This window comes from Martes martes (genome assembly GCF_963455335.1).
Source record: "Martes martes genome assembly, chromosome: 10".
NCBI lineage: Eukaryota > Metazoa > Chordata > Mammalia > Carnivora > Mustelidae > Martes > Martes martes.
The window spans coordinates 19,566,174-19,578,752 of record NC_137898.1 but is presented as its reverse complement, the minus strand read 5'-3'; the positions used below and the strand labels follow the sequence as shown (position 1 = coordinate 19,578,752).

The 12,579-nt window shown below is 54.1% G+C and overlaps 1 protein-coding gene across 1 annotated transcript in view; it reads left to right on the top strand.

Moving 5' to 3' along the window:
• Positions 1-11,748, top strand: part of CREB3L1 (cAMP responsive element binding protein 3 like 1) — a 34,382-nt gene extending 22,634 nt beyond the window's left edge. The window contains exons 4-12 of the mRNA XM_080817111.1: positions 1,987-2,065; positions 3,780-3,937; positions 4,626-4,775; positions 4,933-4,991; positions 5,192-5,260; positions 7,134-7,233; positions 8,144-8,270; positions 10,574-10,841; positions 11,029-11,748. Of these exons, the coding sequence (XP_080673237.1) occupies positions 1,987-2,065; positions 3,780-3,937; positions 4,626-4,775; positions 4,933-4,991; positions 5,192-5,260; positions 7,134-7,233; positions 8,144-8,270; positions 10,574-10,841; positions 11,029-11,065 (1,047 nt within the window). The 3' untranslated portion in view covers positions 11,066-11,748. The remainder of the gene's footprint in view (positions 1-1,986; positions 2,066-3,779; positions 3,938-4,625; positions 4,776-4,932; positions 4,992-5,191; positions 5,261-7,133; positions 7,234-8,143; positions 8,271-10,573; positions 10,842-11,028) is intronic.
• The last annotated feature ends 831 nt before the right edge of the window (positions 11,749-12,579 follow it).

The following is a 12,579-nucleotide window of genomic DNA, read 5'->3' as shown; positions in this document are numbered from 1 at the left end:
AAGAGCCTCTCTCTCTCTCTCTCACTCTCTGTCCCTCCCCCACCTCTCCCCCTCTCTCTAAAAAAAACAAAAACAAAAATCCCACACGCGGAAATAATGAACCGCATTCCAAACTTGGTCTCCAAGACCCAGAAGCCCACACTTTCCACTCTAGTAAGAGCACGATGCCCTTGTGGAAGGTCCAGGAACCAGAAGCTGGCATTGTCGGTAATAGGCTGGGTGACCCACCCTCCTGCATCACAGTGCCTTCTCTGTCCCCTGAGGGCTGAGCTGGGATGTAGACCAGAGACTCTCCAAGGTCCCTGCCAACTTGAACCTTCTGTGATTCTTACTCATCTGCCTACATTGGAGACTCTGTGTCCCACCCACAATGTCATGGCCTCTCTCTGCTGGCTGTGGACCCAAAAGAGAGACTCAGTCTTGAAATCCAGCACGCAAAACCACGGTGCCTTCCACAAAGAGAGTACCAGTTAAATGCATATTGATAATCGTGTGTAGGAAGCCAAGCATGTTGTTTTTTTAAATTCAATTAATTAACACATAATGTATTATTAGTTTCAGAGGTAGAGGTCGGTGATTCATCAGTTGCATGTAACACCCAGTGGTCACTACATCACGTGCCCTTCTTAGTGCCCATCACCCAGTGACCCCATCCCTTCACCCCCTCCCCTCCAGCAGCCCTCAATTTGTTTCCAATGGTTAAGAGTCTCCTGTGGTTTGTCTCCCTCTCTGATTTCATCTTGTTTTATTTTTCCCTCCCTTTCCCTATGCTCCTGTTTTCTTTCTTAAATACTGCATATGAGTGAAATCCTATGATAATTGTTTTCCTCTGATTGACTTATTTGCATAGCATAATTCCTTCTAGTTCTATCCATGTCATTGCAAATGGCAAGATTTCTTTTTTTATAGCTGAATTATATTCCATGTTATGTATATATGTGTGTGTGTATATATATATGTGTGTATATATATACATATATATATGTATATACATCACATCTTCTTTATCCATTCATCTATCAATGGACATCTAGGCTCTTTCCATAGTTTGGCTATTGTGGACATGGCTGCTATAAACATTGGGGTGCCGGTGCCCCTTCAGATCACTACATCTGTATCTTTGAGGTAAATACCTAGTAGGCCATGCATGTTCTTGATGTCCTTTCTGGAATAGCAAGTTGGAACATAAAGAAATAGCAGTGCGTGTTTGTTTAAAACATAAATCTAGTTCAGTCAGCCCCTTGCGATACACCCCATCAGGGACTCCTTAGTTTTTCAGACTTCTTTGTCTGGTCCCTTTCTACCTTCTGTGAATCCTACCACCACCCCCACCCCACCCCCTGGCCAGACCTTCTGGCACACTCCCTACACTCTGGACACTCGAATACCTGCAGATTCCAGAGCCAGCCATGCTCTCTAGCCCCTTGGGCCTTTACAGATGGGAATTCCTTTCCTTTCACTTACCACCTGCCCTGTCCTTTATCTGGAACATTCCTGTTTATACTTCAAGACTCCTTTCAAGGTTCAGCTGCCTAGAGAGCTCACCCCGCGCCCCCAGCCAGTTCAGGCCTTCTTCATCGGCGCTACTGTTGCCATTCACTGAACAGCAACAATGTGCCAGACATTACTTTTCTCCTCTTGGCAACCCACATACCAAGGCCTGTGACCTTCAGAGTCAGCAAAGAGCAGCTTTCATTAAAAAGATGGCCTTGCCCTTGGAGGCCGCAAGAAGCCCTCCTTCTCCAAGCTCAGGTCTAAACTACACTAGCTACTTAGCTATCATTCTCTTCTCTTAGGTCTGACTTGACTTCTCGAAGCCTGAGAACTTGCCTCTCCTCCGTCTGGGCTGTGCCCAGAACCCTGGGTCTATCCACCTCCTTAATTGTGCAGAGCAGACCTCCAGCCCTAGGGAGGGTGGGAGGTTGAATGGCACAGTAGGGACAGCCCCAGGGGCAGCTGATGGAGCTGGACCTGTCTCTTCCTCAGGCCCCAGGAGAGATGACTCAGCTGCCAGTGATCAAAGCAGAGCCCCAGGAGGTGAATCAGTTCCTCAAAGTGACACCGGGTAAGTGTGTCCAGAGAGGGACTCTTCCTTTCCAGTCTTGGGCAGACAGCATCCTTTGGCCCGGCCCACCCATCTCCCTCAACAGCCCCCATATCTCCCCAGAATATCCTTTCCTCCCTGCCCTGTGCACTTTCCAACCATCCAGCTCCCTTTTTACCTAGTCTACAACTGTTGTCTCTGTTATTGACACCCTCACCCTGTTAGCTAATCTCCCCTCCTGTCATTCACTAATGGAAGAACACTCTATGGCCACCCACCCATCCATCCATCCACCCATCCATTCATCCGTCCATCCATCCATCCAAAAGAGTTCGTTGGGCATGTCTAGGGAAGCGGAGACAGAAGACAGGTCCCGTGCCCAAGTAGATCACAGAGTAATGAGGGCCAATTTCATAGCACACATATGGGTTAAAGATGGCAGATTTTCCAGGAGGCTGTGGGGGCACATCCCCAGATCTGACAGGGGAGAAGGGAACAGAGAAAGCTTCTTGAATTGGCCAGAAGAAGAACAGGCTGACCGAATCTTTCCAACCCTATCTCATTAATTCATCAAACATTCATTGAGCATGTACTGTGTATCAGGCTCTGGGCTGAGTAGCACAAGGTTTAGAAAGATGAATAAGACCCAAGCTTCACCCTCTCATTGCTCACTCCCTCGGAGAGAAAATTCATAGAAGGTAGGAAGGGGCCATCATGAAAACACATCGTGTCGTAAAGCGCCCTTCAGTCCGTAAGGCATCTTCACAGACATGAGCTCATTGCGTCCTCACGGCTCCCTGCAGTCCATTCATTCCCTTCCAGCAGGGAAGTGAGGCTGGGAGGGGTTAATAAATACGACTATAGGTCACACACTTGGGGCGCATGACAGCAGAACTTGAACCCAGGCCCCCTAACTCCACATTCCAGGCTCTTTACATTATGGCATTCTTAAGAAGCAAATGAAAGTCCAGGGAGGGAGCGAGGACTCCTCCAGGGGGGCAGCTCGAGGCAGAGTCTGGAAGGACGCGGCTGTTCCTCTGGAGCCTCAGCCCGCTCTGCAATGATCAGGGCTTTCTGTGCTGTCCTGGGAGCTCTCCCTGCACCTGGGCTCTCGGTCCTCATGGCTCTACGCTGGCCTTTCTCTGACCACCTACAGTGTGTCAGTCTTCCTGATGCTGTGGCCACAGAGCAGCGGAGGGGAGGGGGAGACTTGGGACCGCAGGCCTCCTGGCTGGTCTGCTGAGAGCCCAGTGCCTGCTGTCCTGTCACGCTCAAGTTGGAAGTGGAAACCCTGGGATTGCTATGGCTGATGTTTGGCAGTGGGAAAAAGGAAGTGACAGAGGCTGTTGCTTGCCCCGCCTGATCCCCATGGGTCTGGCTGTGGGCAAACTCCAGTCCCCTCTGGGGTTACCAGTGGAGGCTCCCAAGGGCCTGGACCCTGGGAAGTCAGGAAGGGGGAGGGACTTCAAGAATCTGGCCTCCGTGACAGTCACACCAGGGACCGGGCTTAAAGGAGCCAGGCATCTGTGGCATCGGAGACGGGCTGGCATTCAGAAATGAACTTCCGGGATGTTAGCTTAACTTTCTGACATGGCAGAGGGGCTTCTGATGGGATAGCTGGTCAAGGCCCCAGTGTTCCATCCCCCACAGCGTCAGGGGGACCTGGCCGACCTCTGATGTCCGAGCGGAGGTGGGCTGCAACCCTGCTAACCTGGATTCCCCCTGCTCTTCCCAGAGGACCTGGTGCAGATGCCTCTGACGCCTCCCAGCAGCCACGGCAGCGACAGTGACGGCTCCCAGAGTCCCCGCTCTCTGCCCCCCTCCAGCCCTGTCCGGCCGATGGCCCGCTCGTCCACGGCCATCTCCACCTCCCCCCTTCTCACCGCCCCTCACGTAAGCAGCTGGGGGCGGGCTGGCCCTAGAGGCAAGGGATTGAGTAAGTCCATCCTGCACGCGAGCAGCGACGAGAGTCTGGGACCCCCAAGCCTGGTGGTCCCTGTCCCCATGAGCATTCAGAGAGGTGTGTGCCCAGCAGATGAGAGTGAGAATCTTTTCATCCTGCTCTGGGGTAAAGAGGAAAAAGGTAGAGAAGTCCAGGAGGCTGCCAAATCCCCACTGTGGCAGGGACTAGAGGCAGGACTAGAACTCCACATTACCGGGGATGGCTCAGGCCGGCTCCAAGGATCACTGCTTGGGGAGTGGCACTCAGGAGGCCCAAAATTGCCTGGGAAACATGGAGCTGAGTCCTGTGTGGAGCCTCCCAAGCAAAGATCATAGTGCAGGTAAAAGGGTTGCTGTCTAGTGGCTCCAGACAAGTAAGCTTTGAGGCTGTGGATTCCAGGATGGGGTCTGGGGGGCCCCCACGCCCACCCTGCGATAATATACTGAGCGCCTGACATGCTGGGCTCCCAGCACTGTTGCTACATGTTAGCAGATTTAATCCAGGTCCACCCTATCTCAGATTAGGAAACCGAGGCTGAGAGAGAATGCCTTCCTTGAGTCACGCAGAGTCCATGGCAGGGGGCTTGGATTTGAACCCAGGGCTTTCTGGTTCCTAACCAGCATGTCCGACATCCCACAGAAACTACAGGGGACATCAGGGCCACTGCTCCTGACAGAGGAGGAGAAACGCACCCTGATTGCTGAGGGCTACCCCATCCCCACGAAACTCCCTCTCACCAAAGCCGAAGAAAAGGCCTTAAAGAGGGTCCGGAGAAAAATCAAGAATAAGGTAAAGCCTGAGCTGGACCCTGGCCCTGCCCTAGGGCTACTTCCTTGGTGGATGGGAACCTCTGCTCCCCTGGTGATACCAGCCCTAAAATTGTGGGGGCCCCCGGGAAATGGCTATGTGGCTGTGGTAATCCCTGTTTTGGGACCTCCCCCTCTAGATCTCGGCCCAGGAGAGCCGCCGTAAGAAGAAGGAGTACGTGGAATGTCTAGAAAAGAAGTAAGCATCCTGAGCAGGGCGGCGGGCCTGGGACCCACTCCCCACCTGCCCCTCTCCCCAGTACTCACTTCAAGGGCACGGGAGCAGGAGCGGGGGATGGGGGAGGGGACGCTCAGGGAGAGGTAGGCGGGGGCGAAGGGGCCGCAGTGAGCCTGGGGACTGCCCCTGAGCTTGTGTCTCTGTCTGCTTGGCCCCCTCAGGGTGGAGACATTTACATCAGAGAACAACGAACTGTGGAAGAAGGTAGAGACCCTGGAGAATGCCAACAGGTAGGTAGCGCCCCCTGCATCGTCCGTGACCCCCTGTCCTTCTGCAGCCAGGGGCCGGCTCTGGCATAGCTCTGGGAGGCAGGAGACAGGCCAGATGGCTGAGTTCAGGATGACAGGAACCCCAGAAACATGGAACACTGCAGCTTGGGACCCCTGGCTTCCCATCCTTCTTCCTCCACGCATAGGTCTAGACACCTGACAGGGCAGATGAGCCGCTTAAATGAGTTGGTGTAGGGCGGTGGCCTTCAAAGAGGAATTCCCCAGGCCTGGGAACTATTGGAAATGCTGATTTTTCAGGCCTGGAACCAGCCTACTGAATCAGGAACTCCCAGGGAGGGCTCAGCAATCTGTGTTTTACTAAGCCCTCCAGGTGATGTTGATGTACCCTAACGTTAGAGCCCTAACGTTAGGACCCCTGGCATGGGAGCTTGCTACTCCAAGCCCTTCTCACCAACAAGCAGCATCCGCACCACCTGGGGGCTTGTAAGAACCACAGGATCTCGGGACTCACCCCCCCCCCCCGCAACCCCAACTTGCAGAGTCAGAATTTGCATTTCACCAAGATCCTTCCATGATTCACACGCACTGTTCTCTTTGAGAAACCTCAGTACGGGGCCCAGCACGTAGCAGCTACCTGAAGTCACAGCCTGGGTTTTTTAATCCCACTCTGCCATTTTTGTGATCCTGCGAAAACCAGTAAAGCTCTCTGGTCCCTGGTTGTTTTATCTAAAAGGGGACGATAGAAGCTCTGTCTCCCAGGATTCTTAGGAAGATTCGATGACACGGTGCGGGTAAAAGGCCCAGCACTGTGCTTGGCCTTTAGGAATGCTCAATTCTATGTTAGCTTTTCTTCTCCTCTTTTTTTTTTTTTAATGGTTATTCTGAATTCTTGATAGTGCCTCGCCATGAGCCCACAGTAGTTCTCTAATAATTATTCGCTGGGGTAAATTAAAATGACAAGAGATGACAGCTGGTACTTAGCCAGTGCTCAACAGAAGGCTTTCTCCTTCTTTCCTTCCTTCTCCCCCAGCTTCTCCAGCAGGATCCAGCCACTCCCCCAATTGACCTGGAGAATGCCCCCCACTCAGGGAAGGGGGGCGGGGGCCCACACCCCTCACCCCTCTACCTCTGGCCCAGATTCCTCTCTTGGCCCAAAATAGGGCCAGGCCCTTGGAGCTATTTCGCCACCTGCTGTACATTCTGGTAACTGCAGCCCCACTGGCCGGCTAGGTGGAGGAAAGGGAGTTAAACTGTAGTTGGCCAGGCACTGGCTGAGCACCCCCTGTGTGTGCCCAGAGGGCTCCACGTTGGGTGGGACCCAGTCCTAGCCCTCAGGGAGCCCACAGTTAGTGAAGGAGACTAACGTGGAAATCCACGAACAGAAATAAGGTGCTACAGGTGCCGGGATAAAAGCAACAGTGACAAAATTAAACAAAATGGTAGCTACTATTTACTGGACCCTCTCTACACACCAGACACCTGCCAGACATGGCTTTCTTATCAGTTCCGGCAGTCGTGGGGTACAAAGGAAGGAAGGTCAATGTAGCTGTGACTGGCGTAGGTGAAGAAAAAGGTGACCTCAGCCCAGGTGGGGCAGATCTTCCTCCCAACCCCACTTTGGTGAGGAGCATCACAGAGCACCCCTGAGCTCCCAAAGGGTGACCCAGCTAATTCACCCCAAGATAGGCCCCAGGTTCCCCAGGCCACACCACAGAGGAGCCAACCAGGAGGTGACGTTTTCTGTCTTGACCAAAACGGGCACCTGGTGTGGAAGCAAGTGCGGGGCCAGCCCGGGGGCTCCCTGGGAAAGTTCTAGAAGGCAGAGATGCCTGCTGGTGCAGAGCCTGCCCGGTGACCACTGTGCCTTCCTCAGGACCCTGCTCCAGCAGCTGCAGAAACTCCAGACTCTGGTCACCAACAAGATCTCAAGACCTTACAAGATGGCCGCCACCCAGACTGGGACCTGCCTCATGGTAGGTGCTGTTCCCTCACCACAGGGTCATGCAAGGACAAGTGTTCCCCAGGCTGGCTTTCTAGGAAGGCAGGCAGAGCTCTGAGGGTTGGGCAACACCGCCAGGGTACACCACCCTAGTGCCTGCTGGCCTCTTTCACCAAGCCCATGGAGCCTTCTAGAACATGACCTTCCCTGACCAGTTCTAACACAATGTGGATGTGCAGCAATGCACATGAACCCAGTTAGGAGGTAGGGCAAGTCCTTTGAGGAGGCGGCTTCTATACCCTAAGGGGGAAAGGGCTTAGGGAGACACAAGGTTGGGAGACACTTCGTTCTTTCTTATTGGAATGAATAGTGAGTGAGGAAAAAGCTGAGCAAATCTCTAGAAACCCAAAAGAATGTGCAGGGTGTGGTGCAGGCATCTGCAGGTTCCTCTTGCATGCTGTCCTGGGAACGAGCAGCCTGGTACCTCCTGGCTGATCACTCCCTGGGGCCTCTGAGATCCTCATGCTGTCTGGTGGCAGGCACTGCGTCCGCCTGGCTTAGTTCCGGATGTGTGACTCTTCCTCGTCCTGCTGCAAATCTGGTGTGATGCTCTGCCCCCTCCTGTCTCCCACCCAGCCCCCCCCCACTCCTTTCTCCCTGTCCTGATTCTCCCACCTTATAGGTGAGATCTATGTTGACTACTTTCCTCTTTTCTGACACTGCCTGTGGTGGCCCCTGAGGGGCTGAGATGGCCTGAGCAGCCTCCTCCACCTTCTCCAACAAGGGGAGAAGACCGCACATCTAGGGGGTGGTTGGCTCTGGGTGCTGCTTTCTTGGAAAAATACCAGGCTTTTTATACCTATTGTTTTGGGGGAGAGGAATTGGGGTGGCAGGCGTTGCACCTTCCCCCAGCCTGCTCTGACCCCCACTCTCTCCATTACCAGGTGGCAGCCTTGTGCTTCGTTCTGGTGCTGGGCTCCCTTGTGCCCTGCCTCCCTGAGTTCTCCTCCAGCTCCCAGACTGTGAAGGAAGACCCCGTGGCTGCTGACAGCGTCTACACAGCCAGTCAGAGTGAGTGCTCTCGGCCAGGCCATCTTCCATCAGTCCAATGTCCGGGCATCAGCCAGATACAAGACGGAAGCCAGGCGGGTTCCGGGTTGACAACATCTCATTCTACCTCCTGGTTTTGCAGATGGAGAAACTGAGGCCCCCAACGGGTCTATGATTTATTCAACGTTAGTTGTAGAATTGGGGCTACGCTGCAGGCTCCCTGATCCCAGCCCACCCAAGAGTGGCCTGCAGGAGTTGGGGGTGTGGTTTAGGGGACAGCAGGAGTGTTCCCACCCTACTGCCGCTCCCCCCCACCCCCCGGCCCCCATGAATTATAGTGCCAGTGGTTATCTGCCAGGGCATCTGCCAGGAACAATTAGTATTTCAGGACTGGGATAGCACATGAGTTTGGGTTCAAGGGCACTTTCTGATCAGACAGTGGTGGCTGAAGCATCATGTTAAGGAATGCCAGGATGTCAAGCACGGGCAGAGGAGGGGCAGCCACGGTGGGAGCTCAGGTAGTTATCACCCCGTGGGGGACCAATGGTGATTAAGAGCATGGGTCCTCAAAGTTCGTCATGTCTGCCTTTGCCACTTGCTAACTGCTTGACCTTGGGCACATGTCTTGAGCTCCCTAAGCTTTCGTGTCTTCATCTGAAAAACAGAAGTTCCAGTTCTGCACTCCACGAGCATGGCGGTTGTCACAACTAAATGGCACAGGGAACACACACTCTTAGCATGGGGTCTGGTACACAGCAGGTGCTTACTCATTGAGCGCATCCCCTCCCTTTTTGAAGACCTTGCCAGGGGGAAGAAAAGGTACACTAGGTGGGTGGAAAGGAGACAGCAAAGAATAGTCTGGATTTCCAGAAACAGGAGGTGCTTCAGGTAGACCTACAGAGGAACATTCTAACGGTTCATCGTCTACCAGGAACAAATCATCAGGCAGGACAGGAGGAGGAGGAGGAAAGAGGTGGGGGGTCAGAGAGGGAGGAGACAAGGAGGAGTAGGATTCAAGAAGGAGGGATAGGCAGGGAGAATGAGCTAGACCATTAGGGCCTTGGAAGGAGGAAGGGGTGGGGAGGGTTAGGGGAAGAGGAAGTGGAGGTGGTGAGCCAAAACCACTCCCTGGACAAGTGTGGCCTGAGAGGAGATAGGACAGTTGCAGAGGGAGGTGGGCCCTGGGGGTGTGAGAGTCGAATCCTGTTTTCCAAGGCCAGGGGCGCCCTTGGGTATTTGGAGGTAGAGGAAGTGGGAGGAGAGGAAGGGAGGGAAGTTGGGGGTGGGGGGGTGGGGCCAGTGTGGATGAACAAAGAGTCCGAGGGAGCGAGCGAGGGAATGAATGAGCCCCTTGGAGAGAATGCAGTGGGTGGCAGGCCCTGTGTGTGTGTCTGTGGTAGGAAGTGGCTTCTGGAGCCGGCTGGCTGGCTTTCTGGGCTGCTGCGTTGCTCAATGGCAGGGAGGGTCCTTCACATACTCTCTTAGGTCAGGGCCTGAGAGCCCGGAAGGTGGTGGTAGATCCTGGAGGCAGGCAGCCCTGGGTCTGCCTCTCGTTTCCAGTGTAGGCCAAAGTACCTGATAAGCTAGAACCTCAGTTACCTGTTCTCTGGAACAGGCCTAAGAGTATATCCTTCCCAGAAGTTTCTGTGAGATGCTCATGATTTGATATACAGGTCAAAGGGCTTTGCACAATGCCTAGCACAGGGTAGATATCCAACAAACTGTTTTCTTTTCCTTCATTTTCCTGAAGGGCACACTAGGGCCTAGAACAGGGAAGAGGGAGCCAGGGTGGCTCTGGGGGTTAAGCCTCTGCCTAGCTCCCCTCACCACCCCCCACTCGGACTCCTTGCTCAGGGGGGAATTTACTCCTCCACATCCTCCCCACCAACCCGCCTTGTGCTGGCTCTCAAAAAAATAAAATCTCCAAAAAAAGAAACGTGGAAGGATTTTGATTCAAGGTCTCAGAGGAAGTGAGTAGTGGAAGTAGGATTAGAACCCAGTTCTCAGATGCCCCACCCTGGTACCCTCTGCTTGGGAAGAACTACTTTCTCCGAGTGCTTACTGAACAGTTTCAGTCACTTTGTCCATAACGGTCTCATCAAACCACATCTACACGAGGTCAACCCTAGTATGCCTACTTTATGGAGGAGCAAACTGAGGCTCAGAAAGGCTAAAGCAAAGGCCTAAGGCGCCAGGGGTCATACCCAAGGGCGGTGTTAGAGTTGGGGTTCAGACTCAGGCCCTTGTACTTCACTGCTGGGCCAGGAATGTGGCTGGGAATGGGGAGTCTCGGCCCGGAGGCTCACCATCAGCTCTCTGTCCAGTGCCCTCCCGGAGCCTCCTGTTCTACGATGAGGGGGCAGGCTCGTGGGAGGATGGCCGCAGCGCCCTGCTGCCCGTGGAGCCCCCAGACGGCTGGGAGATCAAACCAGGGGGGCCGGCTGAGCAGCGGCCCCAGGACCACCTGCAGCATGACCACCTGGACAGCACCCACGAGACCACCAAGTACCTGAGCGAGGCCTGGCCGAAAGACATGGGTGGAAACGGCACCAGCCCGGACTTCTCTCACCCCAAGGAGTGGTTCCGTGAGAGGTAGGTGGGTGGGGGCCCTTCCCTTCCCGGGCCCCAGGTTCTACCCATTCTCCGCGGGAGGGGGCTGGACCCCATCTCAGCCATGCCTCCCCAAGGCCCCATCCCACCCACATTCTGATCGAGCGTGCAGAGGGGTGAGAAGGTCCTCAATGGACAGACTCACCCCAGACTTCTGTTCTCTCTCCAGGGATCTCGGCCCCAATACCACCATCAAACTCTCCTAGGCCGCATCAAGACCCAGGACACAGGACGTACCCTCTGGCACCCGGAAGAGGGGTGGTCTTGCTCTCTAACCCAGATCCAGCTTGTCCCCCTGCCCCCTGGGCTCCCACCCCAGGAGAAAGGGTTCCACTTCTCCCCAGCCCTTCTTTGCCCCACTCCTTACCAGGGCCTCTCCTTTCCCCACCACATTTGGACTGTTCCCTTGGGTGGACCACTCTGTTCTCACCTCTCCCTCCCACAGCCATCCGTCCTTCTCAGATAAACCACTCACTGGGCTGACCCCCTCCTTTCTCATAATGACCAACTGGACCACTGCCTCCCTGCCCCCCCCCCACAAACACACCCATCAACACACCAACACACACCCCCCCTCACCCCCCACCCCACTGTACAGAGACCAAGAACAGAAATTGTTTGTAAATAATGAACCTTATTTTTTATTATTGCCAATCCCCTAAAATATTGTATTTTACAAGTCTCCATCCTCCCTTCACCCCTCCCTTGTTTTATATTTTATGAAGTTAGTGCGGGCTTTGCTCTTCCCCTGGCCCTCACCCGGCCTCCCCCTGCCGCTGCCCAAGCCGCTGGGCCTTTTTAATTGCCAAACTGCTTCCTCCATCAGCTCAGCACAAGCTTTAAGAAGGCAAAAGTAAAAAAAAAAAAAAAGATGCAGCATCAATTCCTGACTTTGTGCCTTTCTTCTTGGGGGGGAAGGGACTTTCTTCGTGGCAGGGAGGGGACCAGGACTGAGAGATGGGGAGTGAGAAGGGAAATCTATCTTATATTCCGCCAGGGGTTCATTGGGGGTGTGGGCATGTGAGAGGGCATTTCTCCCTCTTCCAGTCAGGTGCAGGATTCCGACTAGATGCTCCAAGGATTCTGCTGAAATCCCCCACCCCGAGGCTGCTCCTCCAACTGCTGACAATGGAGGCAGAGAAGCAGATCAGCCACAGTCTTGGCCTTTGGGGGATGGGAACTGCTAGGATCAAGCCTGTCCTGTGGACCAGACGCTGTGCCGGGCACTTCCCATGCTCTACCCAGTGTGGTCCTCCTGACAGCTGCCAACATTTCAGCCCTCGTGTCCTCTGCCTCAGCTGGGTCAAAGGTGCAGGCTCCACAGTCAGAAGATCTATGTTTAACTCCTGGGGCTGCCGCTCCCTAGCTGGACATGGTAGCCAGAATTCTAATGCCGCCTCCAAGCTTCTAGGCCCCTACTCTGCTTCCCCTCTGCTCCCCTCCCCCTCCCATACACACCTATTTAATCCCCTCCCCTAGGGTGTGCAGGAGACCTGTAAATATAAGGGAATGTCACTCCCATAATTAGGTGACCTTTTATGGCAAAATTAAAGAGATACTGCAGGTGTAATGAAGATCCCAAATCAACCAATTTGGGGTTCATCAAAAGGGAGATGACCTTTGGTGGGCCTGGCTTAATCAGGTGAAAGCCCCCCCCCTTTTTTTTTTAAAAAAAAGGCACTGAGCCTTTCCTGAGAAGAAACAGTCCCCTGCTGGCCTT